At 37.1% G+C, this 20,314-nt stretch overlaps 1 protein-coding gene across 3 annotated transcripts in view; it reads right to left on the bottom strand.

Annotated features, from left to right (window-relative positions):
• NBEA (neurobeachin) overlaps positions 1-20,314 on the bottom strand; it is a 739,008-nt gene that overhangs the window by 387,283 nt on the left and 331,411 nt on the right. For all 3 annotated transcript variants that reach the window (XM_066381029.1, XM_066381023.1, XM_066381024.1), the window contains exon 35: positions 2,331-2,395. In XM_066381029.1, coding sequence (XP_066237126.1) covers positions 2,331-2,395 — 65 coding nt within the window. The remainder of the gene's footprint in view (positions 1-2,330; positions 2,396-20,314) is intronic.

The following is a 20,314-nucleotide window of genomic DNA, read 5'->3' as shown; positions in this document are numbered from 1 at the left end:
AAAACAAATTAGTAAATATAAATTGAGAGATATTTTATAAATGATATGATGATGAGCCACCTGGGCAAAATTGTTTTTCATTTTTTATCATGGATAGTATGTTATTATGTGAACTTATTCATATTACTTAAAACACTGATATCTGGCTGCATCTTTTGCTTTGCAGTGAATGCAAAATTTATTTAAATGTTTTAAAGTTACATTATTATGACTAAAAATAATTCAAGCATGGAATATCTATAGCGAGAGATACAGTAAGATGATTTTAACAACAGAGGCTATTTCTCAGACTATAATATATTGATGGAAAAAGCAAGTCACTTTAGAAAAATGGAAACTAATGAACAAATAAATGAACAAAATAGAAAGAGGCAGGATCACGGGAACAGACTGACAGTTGTCAGAGGAGAGGGGTTTGGGGGACTAGATGTAAAAATGGAAAAAAAATAAGTAAAAAAAACCCCAAAACAACCCATATATCTATATAACTTATAGACATATAAAACGGTGTGGTGACAGCCGAAGGGAAAGGGGGTGGAGTAGGTGGAGAGGCCACGTAGAGAAATGGGGATGGAAGGAGACTTCGCTTAAGGTGATGGGTGTACGATGCAGTGTATGATGCAGTGTGCATAGTATGCTTTACTGAGCGGTACACTTGAAGCCTGTGTGGATTTCTGAACCAATATTATCCCAATCAATTCAATTAAAAATTAATTTCTATCCTGGCCAGGCAGCTCAGTTGGTTAGAGTGTCATCCTGATATGCCAAGGTTGTGGGTTCCATCCCCGGTCAGGGCACATAACCAGGATCAACCAATGGTATAAATAAGTGGAACAACAAGTTGATGTTTCTTTCTTTCTCTCTTTCTTGTTTCCTCTCTAAAATCAATAAATAAAAATTTAAAAGAATAGATACCTATAACATATATAAATTAAGTTTCAAGGAATATGTTGTAAAATATTCTTTCAACACCCCCCTCCTTGATAAAGGTAAGTTTTATAAACAGTAAACATTTCCTTATCAATTTAATTAAATCTGGTTTGAAATACAAAATAGATTATGCCAAATATTTAGTCATTATTTTCCACAAAATACATTTTATCATAGAAGAAACTCAAGGTGCAAAAAAATGCAGGTCTTTGACTGGAGGAGGCTGTAATATGTAAAAAGGATGATAGTTACATCTGTCTTAATGTATCCATTTCCAATAAAGTGTAGGGAAAATCATAGTGAAGAGGTGTTTATAATAAAGAAAAAATACAATAATATGCTCAAACAGAAATTTACTTACAGCATCATTTTAACAATGGTATATATAAATTCCTGATCAGACTGTTATACAGTGTGTCCGTAAAGTCATGGTACACTTTTGACCAGTCACAGGAAAGCAACAAAAGACAATAGAAATGTGAAATCTGCACCAAATAAAAGGAAAACTCTCCCAGTTTCATACCTATTCAGTGCAGTTCGATGTGGGCTCATGCACAGATTTTTAAGGGTTCCTTAGGTAGCTATCCCGTACAGCCTCTACAGACTCGTCACTGACTGATGGCCTACCAGAACGGGGTTTCTCCACCAAACTGCCGGTTTCCTTCAACTGCTTATCCCACTGAGTAATGTTATTCCTATGTGGTGGTGCTTCATTATAAACGCGCTGATATTCACATTGCACTTTGGTCATGGATCCAAATTTAGCTAGCTGAAGAACACACGGAACTTTCCTCTGTACTGTCCACATCTCGACTGGCATGGCTGTGGGCTGCTCCGCTGTATACACGGTGTTATGTCATCATCTACACATGCGCACATGCTGCCACATCATCCTACAGAAACTGGGAGGGTTTTCCTTTTACTTGGTGCAGATTTCACATTTCTATCATCTTTTGTTGCTTTCCTGAGACCGGTCAAAAGTGCACCATGACTTTACGGACACACTGTACTTCCTATATTTAACACCCTTCCCATTTTCAGCGGGGAACCAGACAACAAGTTGTTCAGATGAAACTACTCACAGGAGCAATGTCCGGCAGGGTCAGGGAACACGGCTCTGTGCACAGATTGGCTGTGCTCACTTGAGGTGGGTGATGACCTTCTGCTCAGTGTGACAGGGCTCGAGTCTTACAGAAGCCTTTCAAGTTACCCCTTTATTTCAGACATGCTCCCCCCAAATGAATACCTTTAACATTTAAAATTGTGTTCCTTTTCTGTGATAAATGTAACTAAAACATAGTTTCTCACACATTTTTGGAACAGATGGTAGGAAAAGAACACTTGCCTGGTAGAATAAAAGGTACACTGACTACTAGTCTAAAAGTTGTGAAATTAATTACCTTCCTTCATTGATGAGTTCGATAAATGCCAGTCCTGCGTTCTTCTGGATGGAGTTCTGCCACTCCTGAAAGGAGAGAGCAGAGCAGTGTGAGCCCGGGAGCATGCACAGGAGAGAGACATCCAGCCCAAGGGTGGTGTGGATGCTGTTCATAGCTTTCATTTGTTGACATCTGTAAGTCTTTCATAAAAATTTTAACAAATATTACTCAGTCGACAAGGTGCTTTTGAATTACCACTAAATTTCAGGCTTGATGCCAAGTGAGACAGGAAGTGAGGTCACAGGTGAAGATCACAAGTTTTCAGCACAAGGTGTCCTTCCTTCCAAAAGAGACCAGGTACCTAACAATGCGACTATATGAGGATGAGGAATATCTGGAATAGAAACTTTAGTTCCTGATACAGAAAATGTTCATTGAGATTGAAAAATGAAAATTAGAAATATAAAAAACACATTTAGATTGATTTGGATATAAAATGTTCTACTTAAATGTGCAATCCAAATGACTGAAAAGTATATAAAAATGTAGTTTGATAGTAAATTAATAAATTCTTATGAAATTTGTCAAAATAAAATATTTATAGTATTAAAACTATATCCAAATGTTTTCCTTCTTTGCTGATTTAGATTAGAAGACATTTGGGAATCTGGCAGTCCACAATTTGGCCATGATGTGTACAAGTGATCATTATACAGTGTTTCAGTTCAGGGGAATATATTGCTTATGTTACAGTCTTCCTATAACATACTTAGAATATGTTTTATTTTATTTACTTTTTAAAATTTTATTTAGAAAATTAAACTTAACAGGGTGACATTGATCAATAAGAGTACATAGGCCCTGGTCGGTTGGCTCAGCGGTAGAGCGTCGGCCTAGCGTGCGGAGGACCCAGGTTCGATTCCCGGCCAGGGCACACAGGAGAAGCGCCCATTTGCTTCTCCACCCCTCCGCCGCGCCTTCCTCTCTGTCTCTCTCTTCCCCTCCCACAGCCAAGGCTCCATTGGAGCAAGGATGGCCCGGGCGCTGGGGATGGCTCCTTGGCCTCTGCCTCAGGCGCTAGAGTGGCTCTGGTCGCAACATGGCGACCCCCAGGATGGGCAGAGCATCGCCCCCTGGTGGGCAGAGCGTCGCCCCTGGTGGGCGTGCCGGGTGGATCCCGGTCGGGCGCATGCGGGAGTCTGTCTGACTGTCTCTCCCTGTTTCCAGCTTCAGAAAAATGCAAAAAAAAAAAAAATTAAAAAAAAAAAAAAAAAAAAAAAGAGTACATAGGTTTCAGGTAAACCTTTTTATAGCATTTGAACTGTTGATTATGTTGTATATCCATCACCCAAAGTCAAGTATTTTTCTGTCATGTGTATTTGTCCCTCTTTACACCTTTTCCCCCCTCCCCTCCCCCTCTCCACCATCCTCCTCCACCTGGTAACTACTTCACTTTTATCTGTGTCCATGAGTCTCAGTTTTATATCCCAGTTATGTGTGAAATCATACAGTTCTTAGCTTTCTCTGATTTACTTATTTCACTCAGAATGATGTTCTCAAGGTCAATCCATGTTGTCATAAATGTCACTATGTCATCATTTCTTATGGCTGAGTACTGTATTTCCCCATGTATAAGATGCTCCCATGTATAAGACACTCCCATGTATAAGACACACCTTAATTTTGGGGTCGGAAATTTGAAAAAGAATGTATTACACAAAGTTATTGAACTCAAGTTTTGTCATAAAATTCATACAACTCCTCATCACTGTCAAAACTCCCATCCATTACTTGTCCTCATCTGTGTTTGATGACAAATCACTGTCTTCATATACTGCCTTGTCCTCAGTTCCATCTATGGCATTTGAAATGCCACACTTTTTAAAAAAAAATTTTTAATTTTTTTATTTTTTGTGGCAGAGACAGAGAGAGTCAGAGAGAGAGACAGACAGGGACAGACAGGAAGGGAGAGAGATGAGAAACATCAATTCTTCATAGCGGCTCCTTAGTTGTTCATTGATTGATTTCTCATATGTGCCTTGACTGGGGGGCTCCAGCAGATCGAGTGACCCCTTGCTCGAGCCAGCAACCTTGGGTTCAAGCTGGTGAGCTTTGCTCAAACTAGATGAGCCCATGCTCAAGCTGGCGGGTGACCTCAGGGTCTCGAACCTGGGTCCTCCACATTCCAGTCAGACGCTCTATCCACTGTGCCACCGCCTGGTCAGGCTGAAATGTCACACTTCTTAAATGACTTGACAATGAACTCACTCTTGATATTATCCCAAGATCTTTTTACCCAGGTACAATCTTCTATAATTGGTTTCTCCACTCTTTCTGCTGGTGTCAAATTGTCCCCAGAAGACCTCATCCACTGGTTCCAATCATCTCTCATGGCAGCTTTGAAGGTTTGTTAATGCTGACATCAAGTGGTTGGAGCTGGGATGTCAAGGCTCCAGGTATGATGGCAAGTTTTGTTTTTACTCTGCAGGAATCTTCTTTGTGTTTTTTGTTATGTGTGCCCTGAATTGATCAAGCATCAATATGGCAGGTTTGTGTAAGAACCCACTTGGTCTCCTTCTCCAAAATTTCTCAAACCAGATCTTCATCCCATCCTGATCCGTCCAACCCTTGTCATGAACCTGGACAATCACTCCTCAAGGAATGTCTTCTTTTGGCATTGTTTTTCATTTGAAAATCAGCATAGGAGGCAGCTCGGTTGCATCGGCACAACAAGCTAGAACAACTGTATAATGGCTCTTTTCATGGCCACTTGTCTTCACAGTTACGGTTTTCACTCCCTTCTTATCAACAGTTCTGTTACTTGGGACATCAAATTGAAGGGGGACTTCATCCGTATTTGCAATCTGTCCCAGCTCAAACTGATGTGTCTTCCAACACTGAATGATAAAACACTGAAATTCAAGGAATTTAGTGCTCATAGCTATCAGGCATCTTTTGGGCAATTCTGGTGCATGTACGCATGCTTAGTCCATTCTGTTTCATGAACGTGAAGCACCAATTGTGTCCTCCTCTGAAATCAGTAACTTCTTTTTCATCAGCAATTCTTCTTGCTTCATGCTGAACCATCTTTGTGGACACAGGATGCTTTGCGGACACAAAATTGCCTTTTGCTGTTCAATCCATATCTTCAATTCCCTCTGTAAATTAGCCTATTTTGCTAACTTGCCTCTCCTGGCCTTCTTCTGCCGTGGTGTTTTCAGTAGGGTTTCTTCTTCCCTTAGCCAGTCTTGGATTGATTTTTCAGCTGGAGAAAGACCAAACTTAAGTTCAGCAGCACGATTTCCATTCATTTTTGCAAACTGAATCATTTTTGCTGAATTTAACTTGAATTCAGCACTGAACAAAAATCTTTTCTGAGCCATTTCTGGGCAGAACATGGCAAAATGTAACCTACCATAATACATCACTAATAAGTACAAAATGAGCACAAAGACAAGTGCAAAAAAGAGGAAAATGCAAGTAAAAAAATCTACGAGTGCAAAAACAAGCGGGAAAAAGTAGGAAATGAAAATAAAAAAATCTACAACCACTATTTAAGATGCACCCAGGTTTTAGACCAAATTTTTTAGAAAAGTGTATGTCTTAAACATGGGGAAATATTGTAGCTTAGAATATGTTTTAAACAAATTTTTTGGATATTGGTTTATCCCAGTGATTTCAATTTTGGGGTCTTCTTAAATATAGCTGGAAAATTGCTGGTTTTGGTTAAAAATTATGTCCCTTTCAATAGTGTTATAAAATATATTTCTTTAATACATTTTTCTAAAAAAGTTTATATTGATCACTCATATCACTCATCTCTAGATAGTTTCTCCATGATTTAACAACTTAAATGCTGGCCACACCAAGGAGGTCAGCTCCCTGCCCATGAGCTCAGCTCCACGGACAGGAGTCCCCACGCCCAACCCTCTAGTGCCCAACACATGCTTCTCCCACACTGGAAATGCAGGTGCTCCCCAAAGTGGGTGTTCAGTATGTAAATATCCTCTGCTCCAAGGAAATTTGTGAAGAATGATAGAAGAGCAAACCGTGAACCTATATTTCTAGAGGAGTGAGAATCAACAATTCAGGAAGAGTGATGTGGTATCCTGGAGTCAACAATGGTTCTTTAATGGCCTTATCTTTAGCAATGACATTGTTGTGTTTTAACTACCACACCTTTAACTAAAGTTTATCAACATGACAAATAGTTACTGTATATTATAGAGCTTATTAAATATTTCAAATCATTTCAGTTGAAAAAAATCATAGGAAACTCTTTTTCCTATATTTTGACTGAGGAAGGAGGGACAGGCCCCCCTTGGCTTAGAAAGAAGAAACAAAAAGGATGCAAAGGAAAAGGGCCTGCAGGGGCAACTGAGTCAGCCAATTATAAATTAATTACTTCCTATAGGTCTCTGAAAGGTTGCCTGGAGCTCATTGTGACACAAAGCAAGAAAGACAGGACTTGTAAATATCTCAGACCAGTGGTCCGGAAGTCCCTTCCCCTTTGCTTCCCCTTCCTAACTCATTCTCCTCTCCTGGAGTCACAAGAGTGACATATATCTCTGGACAAAGGAATCATAAGCCCTGTGAAGCCAGTAGCCACGGCCACCATCACAGCTGCCTGGCAGGTTCACATTAGATTCGGACTGACGGTAATGAAACAATGGAAACAAAAACTGGTGGGCCATCATCTTTAATCCTAGCTTGCACCCAGCAGGCAAGAAAAAACACACACTGGGCTCCAAAACACACTCATTCAGTGCTCACAAAGCTACTGACTTATCCGAGTTTCCTAGAATCAAAGGTTTCTAGCTCACCAGACTTATTCACCTCTGTTCCCCATCTCCTTCCCTCTGTACAAACTGGCTTCTTCAGCATTCCTCCATCTTGGCTACCTCTCCTCTTCTCCATGTGGCCTTACTCTGCTCTCCTCACTGCTCTCTGCCCTCCTCCTAGAACACAATCACTCTTCTCCAGGAATATGATCTCTCTTCCTTTTAAAACCTTTTGGCGTGAAAGCCCTCCCCCAACACATATTAACATAATCATGCCCATTTCAAGCAATCACCTGGGCAACGCGCTCCCATGTGGGCCGTGCCATCTTTAACAAAGTGAGCATAATGTATTTTATCTGCCCAACAAGCCCCTTGCATGGACACATGTATTCTGTAAAAGGTGTATAACCTGTAAGAAAATCAATCTCGGGGAACATATGTCTTTGGAGCTGCTATCTCCGCGTGCTCCACTGGCTTCTAATAAAGTCTCTTTTCCTCCGATTAAGTTATCTGAGTATCTTATCCTCCACTGGGTTGCTTCTTGCTACATAACAAAATGACTTACTGACATCATCTCATATATTTTGCATAGGACCATTATATATCCTATATTTACTGCAAAACAGTATCTCACAAAACATGTCAACTTATCAGGAATATTGTGATGTTATCTTAAAGGAAGAACTGATTCTTATGTAACAAGAACCACGTCCTTCTGAAGAACAAATTCTTAAAGACAATTTCTTAAACATGATTTTGAGATGCTGCTTGAAGCTCAAGGCTCTTTTCAGTATAAACTACTAATACAAATAGAATTTTTAGGATGGTAGTTCACAACATACATAATCAGATATCACAGACATATCATAAATTATACCTTGTCCAATATTATCACAGAGTAAAATGTTTTAAAAACTCCATTCAGTCAAACAAAAAATAATTTGTAAGGTGCCTTCCAGCCTATGACATGCTTATTTGCGATCTTGTATAAGAAAAAGGAGAAATCAATCTGAGCTAAGCTATAAATAGTAAGAGCTTATAGGATGAGAAAGCCAATATAAGTGTATGGCTGCAAGACTTCATCTGAGAAGTATTTTAGAAGAGCAATTTGTCATTTTTTGAACAAGGGGAAAGGGGAAGGAATTGTTTTATAGGTCCCACCAGAAGAGAGACAAGAGGGACCTAAACCTGAATTTTGCGCAGGGAATTAAAAGACACTACAAAGAAGGGGATTAAAGCTTTTTGTTTTTCAAATTATGGTATGAGATACAAAATCCTCAGACAGGAGATAAACTAATGCCCTTGAGATATATATTCATCCCCTGGTGTCTAAGAAAAAAAATCAAGTAATTTATAAGTCAGGATTATAAGTGTTACGGTAACATAATGTTACAGTAATTAAATATATAAAAATTTAGAAAAATATGGAAGATATATAGGAATAAGTTAGGATATAATATTAAAAGCCATCAAGGCAAGTGAATAAGGCTATGACATCTGGACAGGAACTAATCTAGTGAGTACAGATAAGATAGGCAGACTCTGTCTTTAGCGCAGGGCCCAGTTAGTGTGTGTGTGAAGTTATATATAGATAAAAAGTGGATTGATGTAATAACTCTGTAAGTTAACATAAACAAGAAGCTTCCCTAGGAACACCTTAAAAATGGCTTGATATAACATTTCAGTAGATTAACATAAAAAGGAACTCCCCAAAAGGTAGTTTGATGTGATAATCCTGTATATTGACACCTGTTAGAATGTATAGGCCAAAAAAAAAAAAAAAAAAAGGTACTAAAGCTAAGCACCCCCCCCAGTCACCCAGACTCCAATTCTGAATGTGGTTTGTCTCCTAGCTGATCTGATGCTCTGACCAAAGACAGCTGAGAGAAGCATGCCCATGGAGGCCCCCTGAAGCTGTATCCAGGCACTCCAAAAGGATTTGTAATAAACTGCTCGTGTGATTCTTGCAACTAACTTGTGTGTCGGTCTCGTGTCTTTCCTCTGGTGGCAGTTGGTCTCGGCACTGAGAAGTAGAATCCTCACAGCTGCCTCAAGAGTAGTCTCGAAGAGGCTGCCAGCCCTGCTGGTAAGCAAGAGTGTCCCATTGTGCCGGGAAGTTGAGTCGGGGAGCCTGATTGATGTAGAGCTCAGGCTTTACTAGGACAATAAGCAATAAAAGAATGTAGTCAAATCTGAATGTAGAACACAAGAGTATAGAGCGTTTGTGCTCATGGTGGGCTGAGGGTTCCAGGCTGGCAGCCCCTGCCCACCATGGGGGGCGGGGCTTCAGGAAAGGAGTCTGACAAATGACAACTTAAGCCACATAAGTAGCAATAAAACTAAAAATTTTAAACAGTTTTCATCAGCTGTTTTCTGAGATTCAGCATAAGACAATTATTTTAGTCTTTAATTGTTTTGGTGAATTTTAAACAAATGAATCTTGTATGGCAATGAGGAAAACACAAGTTTATTTTCTTCAGCTAATTAAGAAAATACTAAATGACAGATAGAAAGAGGAAGACAAAATATTCCCTACAAGTATATTTTCTGCCTCAGAAAATGACAGGATTAAATATCTTTTTAAAATACTGTTTAAAGATTTCTGAATGACAGTTGTAAAAATAGCATAAAAATCAATTTTGGAGTATTTAGATTAAAAGTCCAATCTCTTTCCATCTTTGGTAAAATATGGTACACAGAATTGAGCAGTAAACAAAAGGTGTAAATGCAAAGGAATAAAATAGAATAGGAAAAAGCAGTATCCTACTGGAAAAGTGTAACAATGAACAGTCTTCAGTTCTCCTGAACTATAAATGAATTTTTAGAACACATTCCTATAGAAATGGGCAATACTGTAATAAGAGTTTATGCTGGTAAAGTAATAAATCTTAAAGCATGTAAGTGAAATAATCTTAAAACTTTGAAAATGGGGAATGTGGTCAACCAAGGTCATAATTTCCTCAACAATTAATATTTGTATTTTTATTAATTAGAGGACATTCCCTTTGAAATATAATCACTTATATTTTGTAGTGATCTGCTTATGAAGATTGCCCCACTAGATCATAAACTGTTGAATGAAAGGAAGAATCTTATTTTAATTTTGCATACCTAAGTAGCAAGTGACTGGCATACTGAATGTCCTCACTGTTCTTTTTGTTGTTAAATGATTTATGGTAAACCTCCAAAATCTACAGAATTACCTAAATCTGTGGTTCTCAATTTTGTCTGAACAAAAGAGCCAATGGAGGAGCTGTGGCCCTGTCCAGGTAGCTCAGTTGGTTAGAGCATTGTACTGAAATGACAAGGTTGTGGGTTCAATCCCCAGTCAGGGCACACACAGGAAGCAAATAATAAATGCACAACTGAATGGAACAACAAATGAATACTTCTCTCCCCACTACCCTCTCTCTTCCTTGCTCTCTTTATCTCTCTAAAAATCAATTAATAAATTAAAAAAAAATTAAGCCTTGGGTTGGTTGGAGTGTCGTCTGGAAGCGTCAAGGTTGCCAGTTTGAGCCATGGTCAGGGCACATACAGGAACGATCGATGTTCCTGCTTCTCTGTCTCAAAAAAACAAAATAAATAAATAAGAGGGCTTCTTAAAAATATTAATCATATCAGAATAATATTTAAGACTAGGGCCCGGGAAACACTATTATTGATACTTTAAAGCTTTCCAAATGATTTTAATGTGAAGGAAGTGTTGAAAACCACAGGCTCCCTCTCATGACTGCATTGACTATGAATCTCAAAACACCTAATGTGCCAGCATGGGGGAAAATGGTTGTCATTAAGTGATGTGTGTATTTTCCTTCAAATTATTCAATCATTTAAACTTCTTTTGTCAAGTCGTATACTGTTTTATCATAATTACATCATAATTTACATCACAATTATTAAAGTAGCCACATCTCTAAAATAAGCCATTCTTAAGATCCGTTGAAACTCTGACATGGTATTACATTCTTATAAATGGTATTTTTGGTAAGACTGAGAAAGTATTCATGCATAATAAATGTGTTAAAAATGTAAGTAATGAATTAGGCGATGATTTTACTCTTTTACACTGTTCTGTATTTCAACAAGTATTTCTTAAATGCACATTACTGTGTAACTGATTCTAGGAGTTTCAAAATTTATTCAGGAAAATATTGAAAGGGGAGATATGTAAAACTTTGTGACAATGAAGATAGCATAGAGGAGGTTCAGTATTTGTTTGCTGTGGTTTCTTAGGTATAAAGTCCCATGAGAGTTAACAAATGGGATAACCAGACAGGGAATGAACACTTTACTAGCTTAGCTCTCTCATAAATCTTTTACAGGTAGGCTTAGAGAAAGTATTTAAATGAAAATGCATACATGAGAATGTATATAAGGAGATCAAAATAATTTTTAATTTCAACAAAGGTAATCGCTTTGCAAAACAGGAAAAAAATATATTTAAAATCTTATCTACAAATCACTCCAAAAAGTCTCCCATTTCAGAAAACGCACACACACAATTCACTCCACTATTGAAGAAAATGAACAGCCATAAGAAAAGATGTAAGTTACACATAAGCATCAAATTCTTATCTTCACGGGGAAACTTACTAAACTGGGCTTAAATGCCAAGAGCTGCCAAGGTTTTAGACAGTTTGGTCACAATTCTTTAACTCTTCGACATGGGTGCATAAAATTTCCTAAAGATGAAGGACTTTCTCAGAGAATTGGATATCAGGTTAAGCATCCTTTGAAACTAAACACTTTGAAGAAAAATACGTTCCAGAAGGATGACAATGAAATCCCTATGTTCTCTTCACAATCACTTTATGGGCGTTAGATGACCTAGCAGAAATCGCAGACCCAGGACATAATTTTTTCTCCTCACCAGTTTCCCCTTCTCTGTGTCAGCTCAGTGCACATATCTCATTCCCTTTGGCTTCATATAAAATTTAAAAAGCAATTTAATGTACCTTAGAAGCTCAATCCATCTCAAAACCTTCAAAATATGGAAAATAATTCAAGGTAAAAACAGGAGGTTAAATTGAGATCTTAAGTCTTCTGGAACTCCAGAAATGATTTTACTTCCTATAACCTTAATGACTACTTTTCATGAACTGCCACTAAAACTAGTAGTTATGTTATGCAAACATTTCCAATAATGAATGAACATTATAATTGCCAATAAGTTAGAAAATTTAAGTACAATGGCTGAAGCAAAAACATATTATATTTAGAGAAAAATAGAGATGAGTAATGTTTTCAATATATGCAAAAAACAAAGAACATATGTAAGTGTTCAGAGTATCCTTTTCATTTCATTACTTATTTTTATGAACATCTTACTAAAAGTTTTATAGAAAGAACTGAATGCAAGATATAAGTAATCAATAATCAGTTCAAAGAGAGTATTGATGTGAATGTCAACCATAGAAAAACCATTAGGAATATGCAAATATGTTGAGCTAATAAAAAAAGTTGGTGTATCATATAAAGATAAATATAAAGAGGATTCACAGGATCTTAGGAGGTTACTAAGTTATATAAATAGGTTTTTTTGGTAGTATTTTTCCTAAGTGAGAAGCAAGGGAAGGCAGGCAGGCAGACTCCCGCATATGCCCGACCGGGATCTACCCAGCATGCCCACCAGGTGGCAATGCTCGGCCCATCTGGGACATTGCTCTGCTGCAACCAGAGCCATTCTAGCACCTGAGGTGGAGGCCATGGAGCCATCCTCAGCACCTGGGCCAACTTTGCTCCAATGGGGCCTTGGCTGTGGGAGGGGAAGAGAAAAAAAGAGAGAAAGGAGAGGGGGAAGGGTGGAAAAGCAGATGGGTGCTTCTCCTGTGTGTCCTGGCTGGGAATCAAACCCGGGACTTCCACACACCAGGCCAATGTTTTACTACTGAGCCAACCGGCCAGGGCCGAATTTTTAAATGTTATTTTATTGATTTTAGAGAGGGGAAAGGAGAGAACAAGAGAGAGACAGAAATATCTATTGGTTCCTGTATGAGCTCTGAATAGGGATCAAATTAACAACCTCTGTGCTTTGGGACAATTCTCTAACCAACCAAGCTGTCTGGCCATGGCTATGTAAATAAACTTAAGAACTTTTTATTTCAAATATTCTTACGAATATATATACATAGTCATATACATGTATTTGTATTTATAATGAAAAGTTATCTAGATTGTTCTACAAGATTATGCCATTAGCATCAAGAGCTCCAGCCTATAGTCAACTATGTCCTAACTGTGCTGGGTATTTTGAAGCTACTTTTAAACACAGCATTTTCTATATCCAAGAATATATACAACATATAAGGATATTTATATGCTAAGCTGAGTTGTTAAGGATCCTACTTCCTTACTGAGAAAACATCTGCAACTTGAAATGATCAGGAAAAAAAAAGAAGTGCTAACTTTTATTAAATAAAAAAATAGAGAAAATGTTTCAGATTTTATGATCTATTTGAGTAGAAAAATAACAAAAGCTAGAATAGCACTTTTTGAATATACTTTGAAGATTTGAATCCTTTAAAATTAAACAAAAACTCTAAATTAAAAAAAGTAAAAATAAATATGGAACATTTATAAAGTGTTTTTCACATTCAAACATGTAGTTTAAGATTTAATAATAATGTGGTTTTGTTGAATATCTTCAATTTTTAGAAATATATTTTGAGAGCAAAAAAAACTTTTAAAATTATTTAATAAAAACATCCTGTAGTGCTGTATAATCAGTGGAATAACAATGACTTTCTCTAATTTCTATGATTTATCATGAAAAACAATTTACACTTGTTTACAGAACATAATTCTTATGATCTTAGTACATGTTTGTGTCATAACCAATGTACTACTATTTTGTCTTAAGTTATATTATGTACTGTTGGTATCACTTGTTTGATGGTGGTGTCTGAACACCATATTTTATAGAGCTAACAGTAGATATATCAGTAGAGCAATATTCATATATTATAACTTTAAAAAGATAAAGTAAAATATAAATACAAATAAAATTATACCATTAACATCAAGAGATACAGCCTGAAGTCAACTATGTCCTAACTGTGCTGGGTCTTCTGAAACTACTTTTCTCAAAAATGTTTATAAATAACCTAACATTTCTCAAGATCTACACTTCAAGATCTTTCTAAAACCTTTTATTTTGTAACAATTACCAAGGCTTATAGTATATCCCACAGAAAAAGACCATTATAAAACCACAATAAAATGTCATTTTACACCTGTCAGAAAGGATATCACCAAAAAAATCAACAAACAACAAGTGTGGGTGAGGAGTTAGGAAAAAGGAAGCTCTCATGCACTGTTGGTGGGATTGTAAATTGATGTAGCCACTGGGGAAAATAATATGCGGGTTCCTCAAAAAATTAAAAATAGAACTACCATATGAGCCAGCAATTCTATTTCTGGTTATTTATCTGAAGAAATCCAAAACTCTAATTCAAAATGATATGATGTACCCTTATATTCAATGTAGCATTACTTATCATAGCCAAGATATGGAAGTAATCCACTTACCTATCAAAAGACGACTGGATAAGTTGTGGAACATATACACAATAAAATATTACTCAGCCATAAAAAAGAATGAGTCTGAACAGGTTGTGGCACAGTGGATAGAGCATTGGACTGGGACACAGAGGACCCAGGTTCGAAACCCCAAGGTTGCCGGCTTGAGTGTGGGCTCAACCAGCTGCAGCATGAGCTTACCAGCTTGAGGGTTGGGTCGCTGGCTTGAGCTTGGGATCATAGATATAACCCCATGGTTACTAGCTTGAGCCCAAAGGTCGCTGGCTTGAGCCCAAGGTCTCTGGCTTGAGCCCAAGGTTTCTGGCCTGAGCAAGGGGTCACTCGCTCTGCTGTAACCCCCCACCCCCAGTCAAGGCACATATGAGAAAGCAATCAATGAATAACTAAGATTCCGCAACTAAGAATTGATGCCTCTCATCTCTCTCCTTCCTGTCTGTCCCTCTTTCTGTCTCTCTCACTAAAAGAAAAAAAAAAAAAGAATGAAATCTTACCATTTGTGACTTTATGAATAAAAATAGAAGGTATTATGCTAAGTGGAAAAAGTCAGACGGGGAAAGACAAATACCATATGATTTCACTTATATGTGGAACTTAAAGAGTAAAAAAAAATTGCAAACAGAAAGAGATTCATAGATACATTAGACAAAGTGATGGCTGCCAGATAGGAGAGGGGTTAGGAGAGTGGGTGAAAAACTTGAAGAGATTAAGAAGTGCAAATTGGTAGTTATAAAATAGTCAAGTCGCTGGCTTGAACCCAAAGGTTGCTGGCATGAAGTACAAGGTTGCTGGTTTGAGCTCAAGGTCATTGACTTGAGCAAGGGGTCACTTGCTCTGCTGTAGCCCCTCCCCCCCGCCCCGGTCAAGGCACCTATGAGAAAGCAATCAATGAACAACTAAAACTAAAGTTGCCGCAACAAAGAATTGATGCTTCTCATCTCTCTCCTTTCCTGTCACTATCTGTCCCTCTCCCTGACACTCTCTCTGTCTCTGTCAAAAAAGAAATAAAAACAAAAGGCATGTAAAATATCTCATCAGTAAGTTTTTATAATGACTGCATGTTGATATTGAATTAGGTTAAGCAAAATATGATTTAAAATTAATCTCACCTGATTATTTTACCCTTTTTAAATGTGATTATTAGAAAATTTTAAATGTGTGGTTCACATGTTTTTACTAGATAGTGCTGCTGTAGAGTATCAAGCAGAAAAAGCCATTTGTAAACTATAGTTTTGCTTATATAACAAGAGAAATAATTTTGCATTTATATAGTTTGAAATGCTACACATTAAGTGAATGTTATTACTCTTAAGTACTGAAAATATGAGGTGAGGGGAAATTTAACCTTATAAAATTTAAAAATTGTTTTTATTCTTAATATACAGAAACTACTTTTGCTTTAGAAATCATCTTGGGCATTTATGCTCAACTGATTTTCAATGAAGGGACTAAGACCATTGAATGAGAAAAGTCTCTTTGACATATGGTGCTAGGAAAACTGGATTTGTATATGTAAAAGAACAAAGTTGATCTCTATCACACAACATATATAAGTATTAACTCAACATGGATCAAAGACCTAAATATAGGGATTAAAGCTATAAAACTATTAAAGAAAACATAAAAAAATCTCCATGAGCTTGGTTGGATTTGGCTATTATTTAATAAGTAGAATACTAAAGCACAGTCAAGAATAACAACAAAAATAGATAAATTGTATATTATTAAAATTAAAAACTTTTGTGCATCAAAAAATACTATCAAGAGAATGAAAATAACCCAGAGACTGGGAGATAGTCTCTTCAGATCATATAGTATAAGGGTTTAATATCCACAATAAATTAAAAAACACCTATAACTCAACAATAAAAAAAACCAATTTAAAACATGGAAAAGAACTTGAATAGACAGTTCTCCAAAAGGGACATACATACAAATGGCCAATGGTTACATTAGAAGATGCATCATTAGTCATTAGGGAAATGCAAGTCAAAATCACAAGATACCACTTCACAATTACTAGAATGACTAGAATCAAAAATAATAAAACATTGAAACAAAACAAAACAAAAAGAAATAGTGTTTGGCCTTGGCCAGTTGGCTCAGTGATAGAGCATCGGCCTGGCATGCAGGAATCCCGGGTTCGATTCCAGATCAGGGCACACAGGAGAAGCGCCCATCTGCTTCTCCACCCCTCCCCCTCTCCTTCCTCTCTGTCTCTCTCTTCCCCTCCCGCAGCAGAGGCTCCATTGGAGCAAAGATGGCCCAGGCACTGAGGATGGCTCTGTGGCCTCTGCCTCAGGTGCTAGAATGGCTCTGGATGCAACAGAGTGATGCCCCAGAGGGGTAGAGTATCGCCCCCTGGTGGGCATGCCGGGTGGATCCCGGTCGGGTGCATACGGGAGTCTGTCTGACTGCCTCCCCATTTCCAGCTTCAGAAAAATGCAAAAAAATAAAAATAAATAAAATAGGATTTGAGATGATATGGAATAACTGGAACATTTGTTCATTCCTCATGAAAATGTAAAATGGGATAGTCATGTAGAAAGCTGTTTTGCAATTCCTTAAAAAGTTTAGCACAGAATTAGCACATGACTCAGCAATCCCACTCCTGGGTATAAGCCTAAAAGAACTGAAAATAGAGATGCAACTAGATCTTTGTGGGCCAATGTTAACAGCAGCATTATTCAGAATAATCAAAAGGTAAAAACACCAAGTGTCTATCAAAAGATTAATGAATACATTAAACACAGTAATCTACAAAGAAGAGGATATCACTCAACCATAAAAAGGAATAAATTTCTGACACATGTTATATGAATTAAGCTTGAAAACATTATGCAAAGAAAAAGTAAACCAGACACAAAGGGCAAATATTGTATGACTCCACTTATATAAAATACTGTGAATAGGCAAACCATAGAGGGAAAGTGGATTAGAGACACCGGAGTCTTGGAGAAAGACACACAGGAAATTACTGCTTAGTGGGCATAGAGTTTATGTTTAGAGTGTTGAAAATTTTTGGAAATAAGTAATGGTGATGGTTATACAACACTGTGGGTGTAATTAACGTCACTGAATTATACACTTAAAAATGATTAAAATGGCTCATTTTATACTATATATATTTTACCATAATTTGAAAAACTTAAATCATATCGAGGACTGAGTTTTCCTTTTACTCATGGATTAATTCAATAAGTACTTGATAAGTATACTATTGCTGAACACTGTGCCAGGTGTAGATGGCACAGTAGTGAACAAACCAGAACACAAAAAAATGAAATTAACTATGCTATGGTGTAAATGAGTTGCATAATTTAAAAAAAAAAAAGAACCATAAGGTGAGCCTGGAAGACTTACGGCTTTTGTGTCATTCTTAAATAGTCTCTTCTCTTGGATAGTTTAAAATAAACATTCTATAATTTAAAATGTTCTCAATAAGTTTTAAATAAATATAGTGGTGAGACTATACAATACTTATGTTCTCCATTGGCTGAATGGAATGCTTTAAAAAGAGAGGAAATACTGGGCATGATGCTTATTCTAAAAGAAATTTCAATGTAATAAAAAAAGAAAATCATACTTTTATCCAATAAGATCATTCAATTAAAATGTGTAGACAGATGCATATATTTACTCTGTAGATATGTATGCTTCAAATGCTAAGGGGAATGGTGGACTGATTAGAACCATATAATAATAAACTAGAAAAACTTCACAAAAGAAAAGAGTTTGAAATAATTGGGAAGACACCAAAATTAATTCTGTATTTTGATAGTGGTGGTAATTAGATCAATATAAGGAATAAAATTCCATTGATCTCCAGTTTCACACACAAACGAACATATGTAAAAATATTGAAAGCTGAATAATGTCTGTGGTCTAGCCAACAGTTTTGTACCAATATCAGTTTACTGGTTTTGACAATGTGTCACAATTATGTAAGATGGCATTATGAAGATGCTGGAGGAAGGGTGCATAAGACTCTATGCACTATTTTTATAACTTCTTGTGAAGCTACAATTATTTAAACAACTAAAACTACAGAAAACATGATCCTAGGAAATGTGCAATAGAAGAAAAAAACTCCAAAATTACTTATGATATGATAGGTAATAAAAATATAGCAGGTTGAAATATACATAGGACAAAGGAAAAAAATACACACCCAAAAATAACCCCAAGAGACTGTGTAGCAGGAGGACTGTGAAATACATAAACATTGTTTTCGCTATTTTTCAAAGTTGTTGTAATGTGCCTAAAGAATTTATACAATGTAACATGGAACAATAAAAATAAGGGGAAACAGCCTGACCAGGAGGTGGCGCAGTGGATAGAGCGTCAGACTGGGATGCGGAGGACCCAGGTTCGAGACCCCGAGGTCGCCAGCTTGAGCGCGGGCTCATCTGGTTTGAGCAAAAAGCTCACCAGCTTGGACCCAAGGTCGCTGGCTTGAGCAAGGAGTCACTCGGTCTGCTGAAGGCCCGTGGTCAAGGCACATATGAGAAAGCAATCAATGAACAACTACAGTGTCACAACAAAAAACTGATGATTGATGCTTCCCATCTCTCTCCATTCCTGTCTGTCCCTATCTATCCCTCTCTCTGACTCTGTCTCTGTTTCTTAAAAAACAAACAAAAAAAAATTTAGAAAAAAACGAGGGGAAACAAACCAAAGTAACTGGGAAGAAGAGAAGAGAAGGGTATTGGGTCAAAGCACAGAAAGGGCTTCGGGTCAGGGAGGGTCCGTCAGGGGTGCCGGTAAATCTGTTCACTTCAGAATACACAGCACCCCTCTGCCACAGAAACTGTAGCACTCTTAAGGATTAACCTAGTAGCCAAGGCTTACTGATTTCTTTTTGTCCCAATTTTAGTAGAATTATGAGAATTGAGAAATGAGAATGGGAGTATCATTTCTCATTTTTATATTAAACCCTTTTGCACTGATGAGCTCAGGACTCTTTGCTCATCCACCATTTTCCTTCTCTGTTTATACTTTGGGTTGAATATGAACTAATTAATATAGAAGAATGAAAGAATTAGATCATGTATGAGTATCAAATACATTACAGGTAGCTTAGAAAAAAAGTATTTTATTTTTTCCTCTTAATATTTATTTTATTGATTTTTTTAAATTTTCCCTTTATTATTAATTTTAATGGGGTGACATTAAGTAGAGTACATAGATTCAGAGAAAACATCTCCAGGTTATTTTGACATTTGATTATGTTGCATACCCATCACCCAAAGTCAAATTGTCTTTCGTCACCTTCTATATGGTTTTCTCTGTACCCCTTCCCTCACCCCTTCTCCTCCGTCCCCCCACCCCTGGTAACCACCACACTCTGTCCATGTCCCTGAGTCTCATTTTTATGTCCCATCTATGTATGGAATCATACAGTTCTTAGTTTTTTCTGATTTACTTATTTCACTCAGTATACTGTTACCAAGGTTCATCCATGTTGTTGTAAATGGTCCGATGTCATCATTTCTTATGGCTGAGTAGTATTCCATAGTACATATACAAAAAAAGTATTTTATAACATAAAAGTGATTGACTCAAAAATAATTATACCTCTGTAGGGAGGGGGGCAAGAAGATGTTGAGGGGAGTAGAGGGGAGGAGGGAATGTATTTGGGGTGACCCTAGAATCTATGTAAACACAATTAATTAAAAACATTTA

This window comes from Saccopteryx leptura, chromosome 4 (assembly GCF_036850995.1).
Source record: "Saccopteryx leptura isolate mSacLep1 chromosome 4, mSacLep1_pri_phased_curated, whole genome shotgun sequence".
Lineage (NCBI taxonomy): Eukaryota > Metazoa > Chordata > Mammalia > Chiroptera > Emballonuridae > Saccopteryx > Saccopteryx leptura.
Note: the sequence above shows the minus strand (reverse complement) of the source record. Positions and strands in the feature narration are given on the sequence as shown.